This window comes from Dendropsophus ebraccatus, chromosome 14 (genome assembly GCF_027789765.1).
Source record: "Dendropsophus ebraccatus isolate aDenEbr1 chromosome 14, aDenEbr1.pat, whole genome shotgun sequence".
In the NCBI taxonomy this organism is placed as follows: Eukaryota; Metazoa; Chordata; class Amphibia; order Anura; family Hylidae; genus Dendropsophus; species Dendropsophus ebraccatus.
The window spans coordinates 55,493,756-55,519,215 of record NC_091467.1 but is presented as its reverse complement, the minus strand read 5'-3'; the positions used below and the strand labels follow the sequence as shown (position 1 = coordinate 55,519,215).

Genomic DNA, 25,460 nt, shown 5'->3' with positions numbered 1-25,460 from the left:
GTCTATGAGGAACTTTATTGGCAAGGATGTAAATGAACCCTTGTGTTATATACCTGTACATGGTTTGTGTTAGGTATTATAGCCTAGCTCTACTGAAACTAATGGGACAGAGCTGAGCTGTGATACCAAACACAAATCGTGGCATAAGGTGACACAGATTCTGATAGAAAGTAGCTCATACATAGACATATCATAGACCTTGACTGATCGCTGTCAGTTTGGGTCATCAGATCCCCAATCAGAATCCAAGAAGACGATTGATTGATTGATTAACCACCACCCATGGGCATAAACTCTGCCCAGGTACCCATAGGACAAACTGCTTACTCGCAACACCCATTGATTTCCATACGACCGCTGTTCTTGGGGTTATACTTGCTGTAGATCTGATGAATCCCAATGCAGATGTATACAGAGAACTGGAGGAGCCGCACCAGCATTAAGCAGAGGCATCTTTAATAAACAATTTTGCAGAACTTTTTTTTTTTAACATTAAATTAGCAAAAACAAAAAAGAAACTGTAAAAAATAAATAAATAAATGATAAAGTCTCACAGCACTATACACACACGTCAGAAGCACCAGCACTCAGAATTTTACAGCATTTGGTTGAGAATTATCCGCTGCCAGCAAGTAAATACTGTACATCTGTCAGAAGCCGGGGATATACTGCAGCTTCCATCTGGACATTTTGTTACCCCATTACAGCCCTGAGATCAAACTCCGTAATATCTATGGAGCTAAGTGAATGCACATGAGAGAACATAACTATCCCACCCGCAACATTCATTGTGTGTAGTACATAACCATAGACAGGAGGGTGATCAGCCTAGGAGGAGTCCAATGGGTTCGTCTAAGAGTCTCCAGAGGATCTCAGGGGTGCTGGAATTCAAAATGTCAAAAAAAAAAAAAAAAAAAAAGACCCCCAAACATAAATACAGCGCAATCTATACATGATTTATATATCATCACACAGCTTATGTCTAAAAGGCCCATGTATCACTCATGCTCTCCTCTATGCATGGTAGTAGTAGTGCTTTTATTTTGCGTTATTTAAACAGAACATACACACAGGGTATAACCCAGCATAACAGGGGGTGACGGCTTCAGAACCAATGTCACTTCGGGGGGTTCATGTAAACATGCCAGGATGTAAGGCAGTTTATACTTAAAAGGCAGGCATGGGTTAAAGGGGTCCGACCACTAGGACTTATTCCCTTATCCACATCAAGAACAGGGTCCAGAGTCTCCTATCAGAATGGACCATATCCATAAGGAGTGTGTGTGTGCGCATGAATATAGCGGCAGCGTGCACGTGCGACCGCCTCATTGCTCAGAAGACTCGGGGCCCTGTTCTCAAAAAGGTGGAGAATTTATGGGATGTATGTAAATGGTCTGACAACTGCATTATGAAAATACGATTTGGCCTGCATGGTCTCATCGTCATGGCAGTGGTTTTATATAGTAACCTTAGTAGATATGCAGCTACAAACTGCGATCCCATCTTTCCGTACAACCTTTATAACAATTCATTAACGCTTATAAGTTCATTGTAACAGATTCCTTACCCGGCCATGGCAAAGCACAAGCTCCAGCCCCGTAAATAATAACCCATATGCCCCCATCTATTAGCTGCGAGCAAGAGGAACAAGATTCCTCTAACCCATTCACTAGCGTTGGCTGGGGTCAAGTCCGAGACCTCTGCTACTATGAACAACTTTACGGTTTGGACAATCGCAGTGCGATACATTAGTTGTCACAGGCATCATATGAGGCCTACAATATGCAGCGATAAGGAATGGGGGTGCATATAGGGACAAAAATTGGCTTAAAAGGTGTTGGTCCACTAATAGCATTTATCGCCTATCTGCAAGGTGGGTTATAGGAGTGTGCGAATGTTAGCAATCCAGCCACTATGGTGTTAAAACCTTCGTGCCCAATGAGAACGGAGCAGTAGTGTGACCAATGGAGAGGTGACCAAGCAGGCTCATTAGAACTCCGTTCACATGGAGCATTCTAGGACCTTAGTTCTCAATATCTAAGGGATCCCCCTGTGGTCAAACATCCATCATTCACACATTACCTATCCTGTTGGTCAGGTTATAGAGGGAGTAGCCCACTAAAGGCATTTCATTGTGAAAATGATACCTTACAAGCTGTCATCTAAGGCCTACGGGCTAAGTGATCTTACATAGGCGGTGCCTGCTTCTTGCCACCTACAGTAAAGCACTTACTTGTGATACTGCAAAAAAAAAAAAAAAAAAGTAGTAATGGTTTAAGCTCCATGTTTAGCTCAGACATTCATGAAGATGTCTCTTCCCATATACCATAACAATACCTCACGGCTCACATTCAGTAGTTTATAGGACTATCAATAAGAAATTCCATTAAATAAGAGGTTACTGGCAGACGAGGAGGTAAAGGTCTTATGCTCCCCACAACCCATGTAGAGTCAGGGTCAAGACTAGATGCAGAGGATAGTGATCTTCCACGAGCAATAATGGTACGATTCTCTGCCCCATAGCAGCAAGGCAGCCCCGAGGCATTATGCCAGGAGCGGATAAACTGGACAGAGGAAATTAATAGAACAGCAGAGCATACAGCAACATGTCAGCCATTATTAATAAGGTTACAATCTTATTTGGTCTCGACTTGTACAGGAGACCCTGAAGTTTCGGAGTCTTACATTACCCCAGACCTTTTACTTGGGCCTTGCTTGGCAGTGAAAAGGATGGGGGAAGAAAGAATGTATATGATGAAGTGTGTGGAGGAGGCAGGAGAAAAAGCCTGCCTACCGAGTCCGTCACTTCTCTTCTACAATGGTAATGTCAGTCTGCCTGCACGGGGCTCCATGATGCCAGCTTCCATGAGTGCAGCCTTGTATTGCCCCAGAACACCCTGGATGCTTTTGATGAAGCCCTTCGATAGGGGAAACAAGGGGAAGCCAATGTCGGGGTAGCCCCGTTTGTCAGGCAGGAAACTACGGTAGCTCTTTCTGCGTTTCTTTGGTTTTACGCTTGGCTGCATCCCTCCGGTTGCTCCTCTTGTCTCTTCTGCAGAGCTGCTGGCGTTACTCACCAACACCCCCTTACCTATGTTCTCCAAGTCAGAATAATGTGGAACTTCTCCAGGAGAAACGGTAGAGGCCCCACATCCAGAATCGTCCAGGTCCTTGGAATTCAATGTAGGCTCTGGCGTGCTGTCAGGTTCGGTGGGGCTGTAGGGTACTATACAGGGGTGTTCCTGACCATTGGACAACTCACCACTCTTTTCTACCATGGAGTTGGTTTCGAGCCAACTTTCTACCCTGTGAGCTAAACGCCAGCCATTGCTTTGAAAGTGCTCCAGGATCTCTTGCTGGAAGACTTCTACAGGTCTCCTTAACATCTGTGTCATCGACTGGACCACTCGGATAAGAGCCATCTCATTGTAGCAGCGACTGTTCTCATAGCCCTCTTGTAGTCCACGGTCACTATCAAAGCCAGCTTCATTGTAGTATGGCTCATTCACTAATATGAGACCTGAAGGCAGAGAACAAAATATGAAAAGACAAATGAATAAACTGGCCATTCAGGTCTCTAAATCAGGCTTTTTTTTCCAGGAAAACTTCAAACCTCACCTTGAATGGATATTAGAACCTGAAGAAGACTAGACTTGCTTGTCCATCTCTCCGTTCCCTGTTCAATAATAAACAGATCAGATTGTGACTGGCATTAGCAAATAAGCTGTATTTAGTGATGGAAACTTTCATAGAGACATATGAGAAGTTGTGACTGCTGAGATCCTAACTGATCACTAGGATAAGGAACAGAAGAGCTTGCCTGAGCGCATCGCCCCCTTTGTGTGCTCCGGAAAGCCCAGCAGAGTACAGACATTTACTGTTTGCTTGCCTTTCCCATTAAATCCAACTAGAAACAAGAACATAAAAACTCGGCCAAAAGCTTCTGTTCTGGTGGGTGTTCTTAGCAGCCGGACCCCCACCAGTCACAACTTCTGTCATGTCTCTATAACACGTCAGAAGTTGTCAAAGTTTAGGCACATTTTAAAAATAGAAAATACAATAAAATACAACCTGTTAAGGGTATGTTCACACTGAGTAAAGTCAGCAGAATGCATCTATCTCTCCACGGGAGGACTCGCACCTCCGCTTCTGTCGTTCTCAGAGCAAAGAATTGGTACGTCAACCCAGCATTGAACCTGTGGCCTAGGAATGACCTGGTGGCTAAGGCTGAGACCTAGTCAGAAGCCAATACAAATTCCTGTTCTAGTCTGGTTAAATCCTTTCAGGCAATCAGGTAAGATCCACCTGCATACACTCATTCAAGGCTTGTGTACGTCATTGACACCTGGTGGCAGATAACTATCATTCTGTATACTACCCTTAGTTTCTACAAGAGATGGTGCCACCCCTCAAGATCTGCATTTCTGGTTATTCAACCTACTGACAAACATCAGGGCACTTAGAGCCATAGTGTAACAAGCCATGTACGGAACCAACCTTTCCTATCCAGGTGCCCAGTAGACTGACGCACACTTTCCCATTGTCATAGAGATTTGGATTTAGCCTTCCACTGCATTGGGACAGATAGTGGAAAAGTGGTGGCACGGCAGGATAGATGTTGGGCAGCTGAATGTCAAACAAAAATAGACCGTCCTCATACGGAGTACGCGTTGGACCTTTAATGAAGGCAGAAAAGAGGTCCTAAAATGAAAGACAGACAAAGTCAACACAGGTTGGTAAAATAACCCACTAACTACTAACTAGTTACAACTGATAGTCATGAATGGGTATTTTCATCACAATAAACTAGTCTAGTAATACAAAGAAGATTACCTAACTTACTAAATGTTTTCTCATTTTTAAAATGTGAGGTTTTCTGCTCTCTTATTGCCTAGGGGTATGGCCACACACATGGTCCACCATGGTGACCTTGCTTGCATCACCCTCCTCCTTCCCGCTGTACCCGAGGACAGCTCTTTGCCGCGTTATAGAGAACGGCCACAAAGTTTGCTTAGCGGCCCTGACACTGTTCTATGAAGCTGCGAGAGAGAAGCAGCTTCTCTACAATGCACATTCAGGCAAGCAGCAAGATTATGTCAGCAGTGGGCATGGTCTTTGTAGAGTTCTATGGAAGGTGCTGGCCACTTTATACCACTGACAGATCGGTAGAATGCCAATACACAGAGAACAGTGCTGGATTCATGTGCCACCTGTGTAAAGGTGGCAGCTCAGCTCTTATTGAACCAGAGCAGAGTAGGGATGCACGATGCACCGAAAAATCGATTCTACTATCGATTTTCGGGGCATATTTTCGGTTCGATACCAGGATTTCCTGGTATTCGATACTTTATGATAAGCCGCGCAGCAGAGCGGCTTATCATAAAGTACACAGCAGAAGACATGGCAGGCAGTGAGCTGAGTGCCTGCCATGTGCTCTGCGTGGCCCCCCTGGTGTCACCTCCTCTGTCCACCCGCCCTCACTCTCTCCACTCCCGGCGGCGCTAACTTCCAATAGCCGGCACACAGCGATCGTATGTGCCGGCTATTTAACTGTATAGATGCCGCTGACACACTGACAGCGGCATTATCCCCCTCTCCTAACCTGCTCCCTATGTAGCGGGGGTCGGCTACTGTGTGTAGCAGACCCCCGCTACTAATGACTGCAGCCGGCAGTCATTTACCCTTTAGTGAAAGGGTCAGAGCAGGGTCGGCGGCTGCAGAGGGACAGCGGCCGGCGCTTCCTGAAGAGGAGAGCGGAGCATAAGGCTGAGGGCGGGGAGGAGATGCGGCCACTACATCTGGCTGCACAGCACTGTAAGGTGGGGGCCACAGGACTGTGAGGGGGCGGCAGGCCAGGGCCGACAAGACACTCCCGGGGCGGACATCAGCTATGTGAGAGAGGTAAAGAGGGGGTCGGCCTGGCTCTCACTGGGAAGGGGGGGAGGGGGGTCTGCAGCCTGCAGTTTACCTTGCTGCCCAAATCCAGGTCACCCTGCTGGGTCAGTGGTCACCATGCCCTGACAGCAGGAGTACAGCTCCCATCATCCCTGATAGCTGGTGTGTGTGTGTTACATGACTACAGCTCCCATCATCCCCCCTGATAGCTGGTGTGTGTGTTACATGACTACAGCTCCCATCATCCCCCCTGATAGCTGGTGTGTGTGTGTGTGTTACATGACTAAAGCTCCCATCATCCCCCCTGATAGCTGGTGTGTGTGTGTGTGTTACATGACTACAGCTCCCATTATCCCCCCTGATAGCTGGTGTGTGTGTGTTACATGATTACAGCTCCCATCATCCCCCTGATAGCTGATGTGTGTTACATGGCTACAGCTCCCATCATCCCCCCTGATAACTGGTGTGTGTGTGTGTGTGTGTGTGTGTGTGTTACATGACTACAGCTCCCATCATCCCTGATAGCTGGTGTGTGTGTGTGTGTTACATGACTACAGCTCCCATCATCCCCCCTGATAGCTGGTGTGTGTGTGTGTTACATGACTACAGCTCCCATCATCCCCGATAACTGGTGTGTGTGTGTGTGTGTGTGTGTGTTACATGACTACAGCTCCCATCATCCCCCCTGATAGCTGGTGTGTGTGCGTGTGTATGTGTTACATGACTACAGCTCCCATCATCCCCCTGATAACTGGTGTGTTACATGACTACAGCCCCCATCATTTCCCTGATAGATGAAGTGTTAGGCCTCTTTCACACTATCCGTGCCGCGACCCGGCACGGATTCCCCCCCTGCCACCCAGCTGTGCTCTCCTGTCATCTCATCTACTACTCACCTACTCCCCGCACTGGCCGGCTACACGCGCTCCCTGGAAGTGGCCGGGACTACGCTGCCAGGAGAAGGTATCATAGTCCAGGCCACTTCTGGTGAAGATGAAGCCAGTCAGCGCAGGGAGTAGGTGAGTAGTAGATGAGATGACAGGAGAGCACAGATGACAGGAGAGCTGGGTGGCAGGGAGGGGATCCGTGCCGCGATCCGCACTACGACATGTCCTATTTTGTCGCGGCACGGACCATGTGAATGGCCAAATTCACTTTAATGGGCCGTAAAATTGTCCGTGGTTGCTGATCCGCGACCACGGACAATTTTACGGGACGTGTGAAAGAGCCCTTAATGTAATGTCCCTTAATGTAAATAATGTCAACTTTATTTTTAAAGTTAAAAAATTAGAGGAACATAAATTGGTTCGAACGGACCTGACAGTTGGAGGGGAGGGGGGGGGGGGGCATTTCTAATATTGAGGGTTTTTTTTTAAATATAATTCATTTAATTTGTAAGTATCGAATTGCTATCGAGCATTGAAAAAAAAATGTTGGTATTGGTATCGAACTCAAAATTCTGGTATCGTGACATCACTAGAACAGAGCTGTAACTCCTACACAGTAGACCAAGTAAGTCTTCTGACACCATTCACTGCTAACCATGGAGCCCATTTTTAAAGAAAGGGGATAGCGCAGATCACTTAACACAGTAATTTTAACAGAATTCTATGGAGATAAAGTTTCACACTGCGTTTTTTGCAATCCGTTTTTTTTTTTTTTTTTACATCTTTTGTATGCAAAAAAACGGATGCATCCGTTTTCCCATTAACTTCCACTATAAAAAAACAAAAAAACAAAAATAAGAATAAAACAAAACACGGATCACGTACACATGGCTGTTTTTGTGTACACTTAAAAAAACAGGTGTGTTTTGATCAGTTTTTAAGCCTTTTTTTTAAATAATGGAAGTCAATGGAAAAACTGATCAAAATGGATGCACACAAACGCATCAATTTTTTGCATAAAATGGATGGGAAAAAAAATGATTACAAAAACAACAAAAACCCAGCCTTAGTGGTGCATCAGTAATGTAACCAAGATGTTTTCCTACAGTAATTTATAAGAAATTCTCATCTATCTTTGACTTGGCCTGCATGCCCGTGTTACCTAATGGAGACTGGTTATCACCCAAATCCACAGTATTGCCAATAAAAGGCAGCATGTGGCACCAAGACAGGACTTACCATTCTATCTTCAAAAGTCTTCACCATGATACCATCAGGAAGGGATGTGGCCAGTAGAGCCATTTCTTTGCGTACGGTGCTGAAGAACTTCTTTGCTTCTGGTGCTTGGAACTCCAGCTTCTTGAAACAATGACTCTCTGAGGGGAAAATGATAGATTATAATGCAGATGACCAGAAAATCCACCTGAAGAAACAGGATATCCAGTGCACTCTCTCAGAGGCTGCTATTGAAAGAAACTACATGTGCCTTGTCTCTGATCACGCATAACACTTTGCAGGAAAACAGGAGGGGGATAGAGAAAGTCCCATTAACCATATTGTAAAAGCTGTCTCAAAAGCATAACCGGCAGTGTGGTACTCCATAAAGGTGGAGATTTGGTCTGTTCCCTAAAAATACTTTTTATTTCTATTGCAGTAGATCCAAAGTTGAGTACACAACAACATGTAGCCTATGGTTTTAATTCATATAACCATGAATGATAAATTATGGACAAGGAGGCATCATTACAGTCTCCTTACCTGGTGCAGACTCTAGCACAGAGAACACCTCTCCTTTAGCACTTGTGAATATGACGCCAGGTTTGCCCCCACATTGCTGGCAGAGGACTGGTGTGTCACTAGGCCATTCTGAGCGGACTGGTGTCTGGGCTTCAGCTTTATCTTCTTTTTCTGCCTCGGGTGCAGATTCCATCTTCTCCTCCTCAGCAATGGCCACATTATCAAGAGTCTTCTTCAGAGTTTCCTGCAACTTCTTGATATCATCCAGGAATTTTTTTTCTCTAGTGAACTTCTCAGGCTCCGCAATGGGCGATGTTGGAGAACCGGTCAACAGCTGCTCCACAGTCATATTTTTCAAGCTTTCGAGAATCTTAATAGCCTCCTTAAACTCCTTGAAGCTCTTAACCATACCTTCCTTCTCATTCACTTTTACTACAAGCCCAGGAACTGCAACAGCGGCCGCGGCAGTGCTGGGTTGTGCGCTATCAATCTCAGTTTGCTGAGGTATCTCTGCAGACGCACTTGGACTTTGCGCTTCCTCCGCTCCTTCGGCAGCAACACGCGAGTGTTCATCCTCTGTGAGGCCGTTGTCTGTCTCCCAACTATCACTGTCATCTTCCCACTCGTCAGAGGAGGCGCCGCTAGTACTGCTGTCCACAGAGTCATAGAAAGATTCCTCCAGCTCTGACTCTACATTGTACAAATGCTGAAGAACAACACGTAAAAGGAAAGAGAAGGTGAGTAACCTTTGTGTTTGTGTTATTTTATAACATTTTTGTAGACAGGAGACAAAATGATATCTGCACGGGGTTGTAAACTACCCGATCATCATACAGCCCAAAGAAAGTCAAACTCTTACCTGTGGAAGGACAATAGTCCTGGAATTGTCAGCCCAAATCACTTCTACTTTACTACTAACATCTACACAGGCAACGTGTCCCACTGAGGGCTGAAAGAGAAAAGATATACAGTGGTACCTTGGTTTAAGAGTAACTTGGATTAAGAGTGTTTTGCAAGAAGAGCTCACAGTTTTTCAAAATTGTAACTTTAAGAGCTCCCTGTACTGGGTGGGAGTGGGGGAGGGGCATGGTCTGCACAGGGGGACTACCTCACCTTCCAAATCATAGCAGATCCACTTCAGGCTGGGGCTTACATCAGAGGACAGGACTGTGGAGGTCATCTCTTCATAGCTGTAACCTCTCTGTTGCTATACTGTGCCCACATCTGCCCTGCTCATTCCTTCCTGCTCCCCGCAGTCTGTCAGTCCTTGTGTTTCCCATACTCTCCATTCCTGCTATAATGTGTCTGCACTTACACCATACACTGCTATAATCTGCCTGCACTTAAACTCAGCTATACACACTGCTGCTATAATGTGCCTGCGCTTACACTCCCACTGTTGTATAGAAAAGTTTCTGTCACCGCCCTCCTGCACAGCTCTGTGATTCTCACTTCCGGATTGGTCCATGCTGAACACACACCCCTTCCCCATTGCTGTCATGTGACCACACAGATCTCCAAAAGCAGCCCTGCTTCTCGCTTCTGTATGCTCGCTTGTTGTACAACACTAATGCATTATGGGGATCTGCAGCTCCATCCTGTATCTACAAACTGCTGCTGTGTTTCCAGGTTTATGCTCTTACTATACATTATACTCCACATGCTGACTGCTATACTGTACAGTAACGTTTAATATCACATATCCAGCTGCTGTGTTATCAGGGTTATACAGTTACTATACATTATACACCACATGCTAATTGCTATACTGTACAGTAACGTTTAATATCACATATTCAGCTGTTTCTCATGGTTTGTTTCATCTGTTCTACAAGTTATTCAGAATAAAAAAAATCATCATTTTTGGGGCGTGGAACCAATTGTCTGCATTTTAATTAATTTCATATGGGAAAATTTGCTTTGGTTTAAGAGTGGATTTGGATTACAAGCACGGCCCCGGAACGAATTATGCTTGTAATCCAAGGCACCTCTGTAGTTAAAAAAAAAAATACTAAGACTTAAAGTAAAGATACAGTGACAGCCCAATAATCAGACACCCCCAGTACCCTAGCAATTGTAGATGACAAATACTATCCCTTCCAGCCCCTGGATCAGTCTGTGATCTCAGTGGGTGACATATGCAGAGCTGATTCAGACCAGGAAATATGAGCTGGATGCAGCAATGCCGAGCTGTTTCATTTAGGAGAGAAAACTCTTAACCTCAACGGCTCACACCACGAAACATACCAATCAGGGTATTTAGAAGGCAATTTTTTAAATATATTAAAGTGGCTCCAATTATGACTCTTCACTTTATAAACTGAGGAGCCACTGAGGCTCTTACACGCTTTGCTGGGAGCAGATAAAGTCTCAGTTCTGAGAAAACGCTGCCAGTAAGAGGTCACTCTTATCAAATTCTGAATATTTTGCAGGGTTAGGCCTAGGAAGAACCAGTAAACATGTCTTATCTTTTACAAATGACATGTTTTGAGCTCTACGCGGTTCTGGTAAGTGGAGGGGGAAGAAATAAGGACTAGAAAATAAAAAGGGACAGTATTCATTTTAAAAGGATTGAAAGTTACCCTTACCTGCTATTCAGCAAACCCAATAGTAACTCACAAGCTTTTAAAGACATCTATTGTAGTGCAGTAGGGGACATTATGCCTGCCCCCAAACATCAATACACTCACTTCTATTTCTTAATTGCTCATGTCAATGGCAGAATTTGATATTGGTCCAAACCAGTATAAAAAGCTTGCAGGGAGAATAGGAAGGCTTTCTGGGAGAAGAGAGGTCTACAGTAGCCCCCCCCCCCCCCCCCCCCCCCCCCCCCCCCCCCCCCCCCGAGTATGCAGATGGCAATTATATCAGCAATGAACTAAGCCTAAAGAGGTTGTCCACACAAAATTAACATATCACTTATCCACAAAATAGGAGACAAGTAAGAGATGTATGTGTGTGTGTGTGTGTGTGTGTGTGTGTGTGTGTGTGTGTGTGTGTGTGTGTGTGGGGGGGGGGGGGGGGGGGTGGGAGGGCCACCTCTGTACTCCATATATGAGTCAGCTATGTGTGTGAGGGGAGAACCTAACTGCCCCCTTATCAGCGACATCTGGTTACTGTTTTCCTCCATACACAGCAGCTGCCATCGGCCATTGAGGGGGGTGGGGTGGAGGCTACACAAGAAATTCCCTTTTTTAGGAGTCTACATTAGAGGTTATGTTTGGAGCTTTTTGTTAAATGTCTGTAATGTTCGTAAAGTCAATGAAAACTACAAGAAATCATTTCTTTTCAGAAAACAAGTTAAGAATATGGTTGGATTACCTGACTGCCATCAGCTGCAAAATCAGGGTCCGAGCTCCCGATGCGTATCACGATATCTGTGACTCTGAAGCGGAAGTCTGGATGGTCAGCAATGTCATAGACGCTAACGTCATCTTCTTCGCCGAGAACCTAAAATACCGCATTTGGCTTAGTGTGAATTTGGGAACATGCATGGTGTGTCTTAAAGGGAACCAATCAGCCAGTTTGAGCTGATATGGTTCCCTTGAGCATTGTATAAAGCACCTGGAGCGGCCCCGGCACGTACCGGCCGCAGCAGGTGCTTTATAAACGGGAGAAAATGACTTTTATTCCCCGGCTCGTGACTAGATACGAGCGGGGAAGTAGTCATGGTGGGCGGCTCCCCGTTCGTATCGAGTCACTGCGCTCTGCCTGTCAGCACGCTCAGAGGGGATGATTGACAGGCAGAGAGGCCAGTAACGGACCTCTCTGCCTGTCAATCATCCCGCCGAGCGCGCTGACAGGCAGAGCGCAGTGACTAGATACGAGCGGGGAGCCGCCCACCATGACTACTTCCTTGCTCGTATCTAGTCACGAGCCGGGGAATAAAAGTCATTTTCTCCGTTATAAAGCACCTGCTGCGGCCGCGGCCAGTAAGTGCCGGGGCCGCTCCAGGTGCTTTATACAATGCTCAAGGGAACCATATCAGCTCCAACGGGCTGATTGGTTCCCTTTAAAAGGTGCAGCACTCAAAATCAGTGTACATTAAGCTGTAAATTTGCTTCTAATAGACACCAATATTCTCTTTCCTCACCTCAATGTCGGTCCCCGCAGAATTCAACCGGACCCATTTCACAGCACATGTACGCCCTGTGTGATCGCCATACTGTACCACACCATAAATACTAGGATCCTGTAGAGCAAGTGCTAAAAGGGAAGAGGAGATCCTCATCAGTACAGGGAATGGGATTTTACAGCGTGGAGAGATACATTTCCAACAAATAGTTTACAAACCTCTTTTATCCACCACAAAGTCTCCTGGACAGAACTCATTGTTGTCTAAATGCTGGATAGGGATCAGCTCATTGGACCGAATGTTAGTTTCTACGGTTCCATCTTGCCACAAGACGTTTGCCGTTGTCATGGTGGTGAGGATTTCTACGGCCATCCTGCAGGGGAAGTAGGTAAGTAAATCCAATATATTGTTAAAGAGTCACATCATGTTTTCTCTTAGAAAGAAAGAAGTCCAGTTCACAGGTATCGTAATGGTAAAATCAACCTTAAAAGCATCTTCTGGGAACTCTGAAGTGACGGCAGTTCACACAACAGTGACGTTCAGAAGTCTAATAGGCAGATGTTGATGGCAGACCCAGAGGCCTTTGGTCAGCTGCCAGTGCAATCTTATTGGTGCCCCATAACTGCAATTGTCTACAGAATCTAAAAAGAGGTAAAGGGGTATTCCGCTCAATCCTAACTTTTTTTTATATGTTGCTGCCCATGGTGAGACTAACAATTCATTCCATACTTATTATCTATCCAGTCTCCTCCCCCCCCCCCCCCCCCCAAGTTCAGAGCTGCAGCTTACCGCTGAAGACACGAAAAACTGTGTGTGAGCCCAGTAGTCCTCATTCAATAAAAGCAGAAAACTCTCCCCACCAGCTGCTGATTGGCAGTTATCTATCCATGCTGTGTATAGGCAGTCACCTGTCAATTAGCAGCTGGAGGGCAGGGAGAGGGGTGTGGCAAGAATCCTATTCTCCTGCATATTAGCAGAACGGCTGAACAAAATTATGTAATACACCGATCTGTTTAGCATTTCCGTCACTAGTTTATACTGCCCTCATTTAAGGCGGCATAAACCTAGGGACAAATTCCCTTTAAGGAGTTAAAGCATTACTGTCAGTTTATTAAAAAAAAAAAAAATAATAAAAAAATTGACATCAGACTCATCATAAGTTTTGTTACTTTAGGGTCTAGGTGCTGAGACACCCTCAACTCCCCCAAAGTGCTTAGCTAAATGCCTCTCTTCCAATCTTCCTCCTTGTGATAGGGGACTGGTTCTATAGAAAGTCTATCAAGCCTATCATGCATAATAAGGAGAGAAGCAATGAGCTGAGCACTTCTCCTTGCTTTTTCTAGCAGTTGGTGAGGGGCTCAGTTCCCCAACCAATCAAAACTTTAAAGGCTACAAAAACCTGGGGACTTGTCTTGGCAGTGACTGCCCCCCTCAGCCAATAAATGACAGGCGGGACAGCAGGCAGTGATTGGTTTGATGGACTGTCCACCTTGGAGTAAGTGCAGGGGACCAGCAGACATCACAGTGGGAACTGCAGGGCACCCAAGTAGGCTAGTATGTAGGGATTTATTTATCTATTCATTTTTTTTTATTCCTGTATAACACCTTTAAAAAGAAAAACTAACAGGTTTGTGGATGCAAACCTGCTGATCGTTCCCAGTAGCCCCTTACCGACGCCACTGTTTTGATCGTTGTTAGTCCCGCCATTTTCGTGAAATTCAATCCAACAAAAATATGCAAATAAGCTCCTCTGGAGCACTGGGGGCATTACTCAGCCCCTCAGAGCACTGGTCTACCCACCCGCCGCCTCCGATGCTCACTCCTACTTATTCATATGCATAAGCAGACAGGCTAGAATACGTATCAGTAGGCGTCAGCATCTCAGCCAAAGAGCGGACCAAGGAATGCTATCAAAGGAGCTAATTTGCATATTTTTTATAGTATAGAATTCAACAAAAAACAGCTGGACTTGGCAAGGGTCAAAAGAGTGGCGCCGTAAGAGGTGGTAAGGAGCTACCGCGAACGATCAGTTTTTCTTTAAATATGGCGTTTTCTATCCCGTGCCTAAAACTGCTAATAAGAATTTTAATGAGTAGACATTAGAGATGAGCGAACCTGGAGCATGCTGGAGTCCATCAGAACCCGAACTTTCGGCATTTGATTAGCGGTGGCTGCTGAAGTTGGATAAAGCCCTAAGGCTATGCGAAAACATGGATATAGTCATTGGCTGTATCCATATTTTCCAGACAACCTTAGAGCTTTATCCAAGTTCAGCAGCCCCCGCTTATCAAATACCGAACGTTTGGGTTCGGAGCGACTCGAACCCGAACCAGGTTCACTCATCTCTAGTAGACATATATGCCATGTAAGTGCTGGTAACTAGAAATATGAAGCCATCCAATGAGGCACAGAACTCACTCTATATAGTTAGTGACCTAATTAAACATATGAAGTGTTATGCTGCCCCCTACTGGACAAGGAGCTAATATTTTGTTTAAATAAAATAGCTTTATAGCCAGGAATATAAGTAATTTTCTGTTACATTTTTTTCTTTGTTCACACATAAAGCTAAATGTGTTTCCCTGTTAACAGACGACGAGCATGTGGGAGCAAGCAGCCGGCAGATTGGTTACGAGTAGGAACTTACCTCTCGCCGTGCACGTGGTGAGTGAAGGGATCGGTATCTGGACCCCCGCAGGGCACTGGGATCACCGGTGCTGACACGTCACCACCCGGCTGATGGACTGGCGGGGACGCTGCTCCAGTCACTGAATAACTGAGTGGCCAGTCCATCAGTCGGGACAGGATGCCACCTCATCACATCACCACAACTCGGGGGGAAATGCCTTCCGGTAAGGAGTCCAAAGGCCAGTCTCACCGCAAGGCACAGGGAGAGGTAAGTTCCTACTTGTAATCAATTCCCCCTCCCTGCCCCATTTAAAAATACATAAATAATCGCCAGGCTTCTCCTTTAAGGGAAGTCTTCTAGGTGCAATATATGGGATCTCCCAGTTTACAAACCTGTCCCCTGCTTTAAATTCTGTGTAGACTTTGCTCTTCTTCTTTTTCTTTTTGTGCTTTCTCTTCAGGTTCCGTATGGAGAGTGGGATACTCTTCTTACGCCCAGGCCCGCTGCCACTTTTTGAGGAGGTTGTAGAACTTGCTGAGGAGGTTACAGAACTTGTGTCGTCGTTGTCTTCTATTGCTTCATCATCTGCCTCCTGCTCCCCAAGCTGAAGAGGCAAGTCCTGAAACATCTCATGGACATTTCCGAGCAACTGATCCTGCGCAGAACCTTCCTCAGAACCTGGCGCTTTCCTTGGTTCCTTATCGTAATCACAGTCATCTTGCAGGACACCTTTCTCAACCGCCTCACCTGTCGCAGCGTTCAGGTTTCTTTTAGGCAGCTCTACTGAACTGGTTGGCTCTTGTGTACATGAGACAATCTTCATAAATTGCTTCTGCCACAACATTTCTGTTCGCTGAAAACAGGAAAAGACAAAGAATGTATTATAAAGCGTCACTGCACATCATAGTAGGTGAGGTGTGAACCCCAACACAGAAGTCACAGACATCCTTTTTCTGTTTTGGCCATACCTTTAGAGGACTAGCCACCTCTCCAAGGAGACAATTCTTCTCCAAACTTTCACACAGGATTCTAGTAGGTTCTACCATGTCGGGGAAGATGTACAGACAGCGTTCTCCCAGCTGCCGCTGTGTGTGGTCAAATGAGCCGAGCCTCTTCACTCTGATATAAGATAAAAACAGAAAAAAAACATTTTATTTACTTTTTAAAAATATTACAATAAAGAAAACAACCTGCATGAGACAGACTACAAACAAAAAGCCAAAAGTTACTGATCACAGCAGGTCTGAGACCTACTCTAATCAGAACATAAAGCCAGGAGAAGATTGTGGCAATGCGATCCACTCCCCGGCTGGCCACTCATTCTGTCAATATTTTCTCCTAGACTGACTAATATTAAAGAAACGATCATGTAATCGCTAACCTAGCCCAGTGGAGAGACAAAGGACACATGATCAACGTCTCCAATGGGAGGGGGATAGAGGAAGGAACGAGACGAAGACTGAGCAGCTGCTTTTTAGCTTATTGAGGGGGTGAGTGCCATGGAACAGCGCAGATGGTGTAATTACAACATATTGCACATATATAAAGCTTGATGATTACAATTTAATGGTGTAAAGACGACAGAGTGGAATACCACTTTAAATACCGGATTTGGCTTGTAAATGAAATTTATACAAAATGTATAAACTTCACACTTCAGTCATATGATATCATGAACGTAGAAGCATGCAATGGTGGTTTCTGCATCCCACACAATTTATTGAAATAAGAGCGGTGGGTATACCCCAACCAAAAAATGTCTGCCATCCCACTTTCTTGAAGTGCCCTAAGATTATTGAGGTTCTGGGGTACGGAAAGTGCAGGCAACTCCATTTGAGGGGTCCCCCAGTCTCCAGCAGCTGTTCCCTAATGACGTGACCTTGATAAGCTGGAGCACAGTCGGCTTTTGGTGTTTGTTTCAATAAATAGTTTAAAGCGAATGTTACATAAGGTACATTCGCTTTAACATGACCCATGGATAGATCGGTGCTGGTGCAGGGAAGCCGGTGCCGCGGTCCTTTTTTTGAACCGCGGCCTGGTTTCAGTGTACGTTGCTGTTCTATACACGGGTACTGGACTACAGGGCTGAAGCACTAGAGCCGGGCCGACCCACCCCCGTGGGAGGAATCCCCTGCCCCTTTATGACGAGCTGCGTCATAGAGGGAAGGGCCGGCCCACCTCCAGTGCTTCAGCCCCGGCCCGCTACCCGTGGATAGAACGACAGCGTACACAGAAAACGGGCTGCGGTTCAAAAAAAATGGACCACGGCACCGGCTTCCCTGCACCAGCACCGATCTATCCGTGGGTCATGTTAAAGCGAATGTACCTGATGGTACATTCGCTTTAAGATGAAGAAATCACCATTGCTGCTTCTACTTACATGCCTGTGTCTCATGATATAATAGCACTGAAGTGTGAACATTTTACTTTTTCCAAAAGTTCATCCGTAGGCCAAATATCCCTAACTTTTTGTCAGTAGCGTACATGCCAGACTATAACATAAAATTATGTGGGCAAAACTGCCAGGTCAATAGGACGTTTATCGGTTCAATAGTTCAGTTCCCATAGGATATAGTACAGATCCCTTAATCTAATCAGAATCTGTCATGGTGGTACGTATCTTTTAACAGGAAGGCATTCAGGTAATCTGTACAGACAAGAAATAAATTTTGACGAGTCACATAAGAGTTAAGATGAGAAGAAAGCGGACATTGAAATGCAGAGATTCAGAGCAAGAAGTTAAGGTGTTATGCCAAACATCACATGTCAATGGGAGAGCCCGTCCGAAGGCACATGGGGGGCTGTAATACACCATGTGCTCCAGGTAGTATATTCAACAAATGAAAATACACGTAAGGATCGGTTACATCAATGTCATAAACTGAAGATGTATCAGTGAGGAATAAAAACATAGTAATATTCCAGACGTCATACATTGCAGTGGCTTACTCACTTGTGCAAGTTTTCTTGTGTTATAACAGATGATGGAGGGTCCATAGAATCTGTACCCCCAAGACAAAAGCTTTTTGTAATCCAGGTTACTCTCAGCTCTGTTACTTGCACCTGGATAGAGTACAACAGGACAGGGTGAGAAGATGACTAGGATGGGTGTGATGTGAAGGTGCATATTAGTAAGCAGTGACAGGCTGAGGACATGATGCAGAGCATGCAGCACAGATCCTTGTAGACAGCCGGAAGTGAAGGGGTGGACACGACTTGTAAGAAGAGCGTGGTAAAGGACAAGGTACCGTACAGCACTCACCTCTTCGACGTGTACACGGAACTTGCTCTTGACGCTTAGCACCGGTTTCACACCGGAAAGCCACTGAACATTTGTAAAAACTTTGGATGGACCAATAAGCACTTGGCCTGGGTAGAAGCCATAAGAGTCATCAAAGAACAGGCCCTGCAAATGAACAAAACGGCATGGGCATATGCAGATGGTATACAGTATATCATAGAAAAACATGAAGCTTAAAAGGCAAACTATCACCTGAATCTCTGTATCCCAGCTCCCTAAACGGAAACGGTGCCAAGAATGAAGGTAGGAGAGTTACCTTCACCTCAGTACCCAGTGTGCAATAGGGAGCTATCAGCAAGTTACAGTCATCTAACCTGTTTCCCTTTAAATGGATACTCCAGCCAAGCTTACTCTGTATGCAGCTCTGCTGTCAGAAGTGTGATGTCATGGCTGCGGTCCAGCACCGCCATTCTATGCTATGATGTCCTCCTCAGCCACAGCGATGTGCCGTACTCTTGCAATTAGCGAGAGTAGGCTCTGCTTCGCCTGTACTATCGCTAATTGTACAAAGCAAGCTTAACCAGAGTACCCCTTTAATTTCCATTAATCTAGTCTAGCCCTATGCCTGAACATTGTACTTGTGATTTACAGAGCCAAGGACAGGATGCCATCTTTCTACTTGCAACAACTGCTGGTCATATAACCATAGACAATAAAGAATCTGGGGATCAGTATGGAGAACATAAGTGTCTAATATGGATCGACTATGATTGGACATCCACAACAAAGCACAGTCCAGCTTAGGAATAGATACTGGATGATCAGCTGATCAAAAGGGTCCATCTTTTCTTATGCCTGGCAAACAGCTATACATTCCCAAAACTGCAAACTACATAATTCATGGACAGCCCGGGCCTACCAGAGTGACAACCACTAATACACAGGGGCGCTCTCATTAGACTCCAATGGGGTCAAGTTTTCCACTAATACTGCAAATTCACTGGTATAAGAACCCATAGTAAAGCGATTGAAATCTCTAATACAGGAGAAAGGTTACCGAGTCACTGGCGTGGGGACAGACATCATACAGTTTGGAGGCATCTTCTGTACTCATAGAGCACCTGCAATAAGAGTAAGAGAAGTCTTATAAAAATGACAGTGACAAGTAGTCAGCATTGCATGGCATCAGCTAAACACTAATACACCTACCTGGCTCCATTAGACAGCTTTAGGATAACTTGGTTTTTGAGGTCATAAACTTTGCCCAGCCAGCAGTCATAGGCAATGTAATCTCCATACATGATGGGCTACAAGGGAAACAATGAGGTGAATGAATAACTACAATTCACATCCATGTCCATTGTGCCTGGACAACCAAGGAACTTTACCAGAATGTGACCCTCAGTACTCTTACCCATATGTGCCGCAGGTCCCTGCTGTTGACCGGACTGAGGTAACAGCCCGTCCCTACGATCTTCACCATGCAGTCTATGTTCACATCAATGACTGTGCCGCACTGACTGTCCTGCAATGAAAGAAAAGTCTCGATGATAATTGGGAAATCCATCCAACGAATCAGAGGTTGTAGCCATGCACAAGAGGTTACCTTTGAACTTATGCGATGCACGACATCCCTGGGCACCAGAGACCTGTCCTCCAGTTTAAGCTGCCAGATAAAAATGAGAAAAGATTGAGGCACATAGTAATAGGAGGTATTTCCACAGATGGCGCCACCGATAGCGCGCTGCATATCAGATACTGATGGCCTGACACCCTGCAGATCAGCTGTTTAAACAGAGCAGTGTCGGAAGCCCTGCCTTGTCTACTGTGTAGTCGTGTTGCAAGTTACTGCAGCTCAGTTCCCATTGAATTAAATGGGAGCTGAGGTGCAGTAACCCCCACCACTACTAGACAGTAGATGAGGCAGGGTCTCCCCTAAACAGCTGACCAACAGGGGGGGGCCTTATGTCAGCACCCCGCTGACTGAGACATTGATGTTCCTATTCTGTGTTATAGACCTGGAAAATCCCTTTAATATCTAAGCAGTCAGTAAGAGACGTCACTACTTAAGAGGGGTATTCTGGCATCACACAATTGTCCTAAAACTAAAAAAGAACAAACCATGCTCACCGGCCCTGATCCCCCCCCCCCCCCCCCCCCCAGCTGCCAGTCCCTTCCTATGATCTGCTGTTCCCACAAGAGTCAATGGTAAGGTAGGTGCATCAATAACCCAGCCAGTGATTGGTTAAGCAGCCATCTGATGCCGGTAGAATCCGTCACAGGAAGAACAAACAGCAGGGGATTATGGAGCTTGACCAGAATACCTAAATTATGGGAGATTTCTAGGTTATTCCATTACTATATGATCAGCAGAGGCCCAACCTTTGGGAACCCCACCGATCATGAGAATGAAGAGTGCATGGCTGTATGTGGAAAATGAAAAGCTCGGAAGGAATGTAGCCCCTTCCCTCTCAGGATCTGTGCGGACCCCAAGGGCTGAATCATGAAGTAATGTCACATCCATGTCGTATCCCGTAGCATATGCCAATACAGAGGAGGTATTCTCTACACCACATGCAGATGTAGCAGAGCTGGGACAAGCACTGGACAATGCAAGGCTACATTATATATTCATTGGGTAAAGGGAAGGCTATCTGCAGTCCTATATACAAGCACAGCGTACACAGTGTGATCTGCATCTATACAGGTGTGTGATGACCTGCCAGATACAGAGTATACAGCTCCAGGCTCATGATCACCAGTACCTATGTCCTATAGTATCAGAGCGCTCTATATCCTTCATAGCTAGTACAGTAATGGCAGATATGAGCGGCCTTATTGCACATTGGTACCATTAATCTGAACACACTGTCCACAGGGATCTCCTCCCTGGTGCTGTTCATATAGTAACCTCTCCGGAGGCCGCCAGGCCTGACAATACCGTACAGTCACCCGCTATTGTAGCCAGTGACATCCTACACAGTCAGTGGGATTTTCTGGGCTTATAACAAAAGGTAAGCCGCTCTCCATTCTCTGGCTGGTTCTCTCTAGAACTGCTGACAGTGTTAGTAATAGATGCAATTCCTATGGTGTGAAAATACCAGCGCTGCTGGAGCTGAACATATGGGCTTCCTGCCAGAACACTCCTAGGATACAATGCAGACAGGCTGCATCGAATGAGAGAATCCTCCCCAGATCAATGGGACTCTGGCTGCCTGACAATACTCTGCAGAAGCACATGGATAATGCACCTACACACACCTTACATCACTAAGACACCTACAGTCATGGCCAAAAGTTTTGAGAATGACACAAATATTATATTTTCACATGATCTGCTGCCCTCTGGTTTTTATGTATGTTTGTCAGATGTTTTTATCACATACAGAAATATAATTGCAATCATATTATCAGTAACAAAAGCTTATATTGACAGAATGAGTTAATGCAGCAAGTCAATATTTGCAGTGTTGACCCTTCTTCAGGACCTCTGCAATTCTCCCGGCTGCTCTCAATCAACTTCTGGACCAAATCCTGACTTATAGCAGTCCATTCTTGTACAATCAATGCTTGCATTTTGTCAGAATTTGTTGTTGTTTTTTTTGTCCACCCGTCTCTTGATGATTGACCACAAGTTCTCAATGGGATTAAGATCTGGGGAGTTTCCAGGCCATGGACCCAAAATCTCTATGTTTTGTTCCCCGAGCCATTTAGTTATCACCTTTGCTTTATGGCAAGGTGCTCCATCATGCTGGAAAAGGCATTGTTGATTGCCAAACTGCTCTTGGATGGTTGGGAGAAGCTGTTCTTGGAGGACATTCTGGTACCATTCTTTATTCATGACTGTGTTTTTAGGCAAGACTGTGAGAGCCGATTCCCTTGGCTGAGAAGCAATCCCACACATGAATGGTTTCAGGATGCTTTACAGGTGGCATGAGACAAGACTGGTGGTAGCGCTCACCTCGTCTACTCCGATAAGCTGTTTACTAGATGTCCCAAACAATCGGACAGGGGGTTCATCAGAGAAAATGACTTTACCCCAGTCCTCAGCAGTCCACTCCCAGTACTTTTTGCAGAATATCAGACTGTCCCTGATGTTTTTTCTGGAGAGAAGTGGCTTCTTTGCTGCCCTCCTTGAGACCAGGCCTTGCTCCAAGAGTCTCCGCCTCACAGTGTGTGCAGATGCACTCACACCTGCCTGCTGCCATACCTGAGCAAGCTCTGCAATGCTGGTAGCCCGATCCCGCAGCTAAAACACTTTTAAGAGACGGTCCTGGTGCTTGCTGGTCTTTCTTGGGCGCCCTGGAGCCTTTTTGGCAACAATGGAACCTCTCTCCTTGAAGTTCTTGATGATGCGATAGATTGTTGACAGAGGTGGAATCTTTCTAGCTGCGATACTCTTCCCTGTTAGGCCATTTTTGTGCAGTGCAATGATGACTGCACGTGTTTCTTTAGAGATAACCATGGTTAACAGAAGAGAAACAATGATGCCAAGCACCAGCCTCCTTTTAAAGTGTCCAGTGTTGTCATTCTTACTTAATCATGACAGATTGATCTCCAGCCCTGTCCTCATCAACACCCACACCTGTGTTAATGGAGCAATCACTGAAACAATGTTAGCTGGTCCCTTTAAGGCAGGACTGCAATGACGTTGAAATGTGTTTTGGGGGAGAAAGTTCATTTTCTAGGCAAATATTGACTTTGCAAGTAATTGCTGTTAAGCTGATCACCCTTTATAACATTCTGGAGTATATGCAAATTGCCATTTTAAAAACTGAAGCGGTAGACTTTGTAAAAATTAATATTTGTATCATTCTCAAAACTTTTGGCCATGACTGTATGTACACCTGCATCAACTACACATCACTAAGAGAGTACAGGGCATCTACATCACTAAAATGCTACAGGACACCTACATCACTAATAGAGTACAGGAATTATATTCATTCAATATAAATAAAAATGTGCCATTGGGATCCCACATGTAACAGTAAAACCCCTAAGCAGCCGGCTTGTTTAGAATGAATAGGAAACTGCTGTATGTCTTAATGGGCTGGATATGTAACAGTATTTCACTAAAGATAAAAGCACGTACACATCTGTATGCCAGCAATCGGAACATATAAATTATGCATCATGTGGCTCCCCTGACATGTTTTTCAGTTATAACAGCTTCATCAGGGGTACGAGACACTCACAATCTTGCCAACTTGATGAGATATATACATACCCATGCACTTGCTACTTAAAATAGGAACCATTGGATAAACAATGAACAATCAGAGGGAATATAAATCAACAAGACCAATCTGTGTCTATTTTCCAATCACCCTGACTTAACCCCGCTGAAGCTGGCAACAGAAACACGTTAGGGAATTTACTACCATACGTGTAGAACTATCTTGAGCTTCAGCAGGGGTATTAGGACAGGGTCGCCCTTCTCAGGGCAAGTGCTCTTTAGAGCGCCATCTGTCCTGATGCCAAGTGGCTGCCCATAGTGCCATACCATTACTGCAGTGGAACTAGCACAGCAGTACAAGGACTAAGCTTACTGTGAGAGGTTATATCAGGTATTATACGTTACTTTCCCCCAAAACATACAACACAGAAGCTGGCAACCAAATGTGGAAAGAGGCAAGAAGCCAGGAGATGGAGGCAACTAGCCCACCTTACTTGTCATCTGAGAGAAATTTAGGGTAAATTTAAAAGAAATTATAATTTTTTCTTCTACTGTGAAGAGGCTTCTAACCCCCTACGTGGTATTGTGATTAGTTGCTGTGACTGATGTAAAGCCATTTGACAGTTTTCCTTTAATTACAATTTACACTGCCACTTAAAAGGGAACCTGTCAGCAAGACAATGCTATCTAATCTATGGACCTCACGTTACAGAGCAGGAAGAACTGAGCAGATTGATATGTATCTTTGTGGGGAAAGATTCGGTATAACTTGTAGATTGAAATCCCTGATCATCCTGTGTTAAGGAGTCCAGTGGGCAGAGTCACTCAATAATATCACTCACTGGACTCTTTAGCATAGAAAGTTCAAAGATTTCAATCAATACATTACAAGATTTTTTACCATAAATATATCTGCTATAGCATGATGCTGATAGCCTAGGTGGCCTTTTTTATGGTGATAGGTTCCCTTTAAAGTAGACCTGCAGCAGTTTTTTGCAGGCAAATGTACAATAAGACTTCTTGCCCTGAATAAGGAGATAGAACTCTTATTATAATCAGCCGCTCCAGCGCTGAGATACAAGCTTTAGAAATTAAGTACATTAAGAAATAAAGCCCATAGGAGTGTTCCCCTAAATTGCAAGAGCCCAGCAATGTACAGCCCCTTCTCTCCTATCCTACATGACTGACAGGCTGAACATTGCTAAGCTTTTGGAAAAAACACCTGGTGGCCTTTTCCCCCTAATTTGCATACAAATTATAAAGCTTACATCTCAGTGCTGAACTGACAGATTGAAATAAGGGTGGTATTACACGGGCCGAGCAGGGCCCGATAATACCTGTAAACGAGCAGCAATCTGCTAGATCGTTGCTCGTTTACTGGGCCTATTACACAGCCCGATAATCGTTTGACAAGAGCTGCAAGGACATCGTTACCGATGTCCTTGCAGCCCTTGCTAAACTGGCATAAATTACCTATCCACGTTCCAGGGCTGCTCCTGCTGTCCGCTTCTCCCGGGGTCCCGCGCGCTCTCTAGCTTCACAGCGGCCTGTCAGCTGGTAGGCCGCTCAGCCAATCACAGGCCGGGACCACCGCGGCCTGTGATTGGCTGAGCGGCCTACCAACTGACAGGCCGCTGTAAAGCTAGAGCGCGCACGGGACCCCGGGAGAAGCGGACAGCAGCAGCAGCCCTGGAACGTGGATGGGTAATGTATATCGTTAGTCGCCGGCCACGCACCGCTACTACACGCAGCGGTGCGCGGTCGGCGCCCGACAAAAATAGGGTCTAAACTATATCAACGATCAGCCGATGATCGTT

At 45.4% G+C, this 25,460-nt stretch overlaps 1 protein-coding gene across 1 annotated transcript in view; it reads right to left on the bottom strand.

Moving 5' to 3' along the window:
* Positions 1-439: 439 nt before the first annotated feature.
* Positions 440-25,460, bottom strand: part of UBE2O (ubiquitin conjugating enzyme E2 O) — a 33,843-nt gene continuing 8,822 nt past the window's right edge. Inside the window, exons 2-18 of the mRNA XM_069953378.1 lie at positions 20,071-20,130; positions 19,879-19,989; positions 19,674-19,771; positions 19,522-19,585; positions 18,486-18,629; positions 18,177-18,286; positions 16,192-16,342; positions 15,616-16,076; positions 12,813-12,967; positions 12,613-12,725; positions 11,841-11,969; positions 9,379-9,468; positions 8,541-9,225; positions 8,022-8,158; positions 4,498-4,701; positions 3,619-3,676; positions 440-3,520 (exon numbers count right to left, since the gene is read on the bottom strand). Of these exons, the coding sequence (XP_069809479.1) occupies positions 2,814-3,520; positions 3,619-3,676; positions 4,498-4,701; positions 8,022-8,158; positions 8,541-9,225; positions 9,379-9,468; positions 11,841-11,969; positions 12,613-12,725; positions 12,813-12,967; positions 15,616-16,076; positions 16,192-16,342; positions 18,177-18,286; positions 18,486-18,629; positions 19,522-19,585; positions 19,674-19,771; positions 19,879-19,989; positions 20,071-20,130 (3,477 nt within the window). The 3' untranslated portion in view covers positions 440-2,813. The remainder of the gene's footprint in view (positions 3,521-3,618; positions 3,677-4,497; positions 4,702-8,021; positions 8,159-8,540; positions 9,226-9,378; positions 9,469-11,840; positions 11,970-12,612; positions 12,726-12,812; positions 12,968-15,615; positions 16,077-16,191; positions 16,343-18,176; positions 18,287-18,485; positions 18,630-19,521; positions 19,586-19,673; positions 19,772-19,878; positions 19,990-20,070; positions 20,131-25,460) is intronic.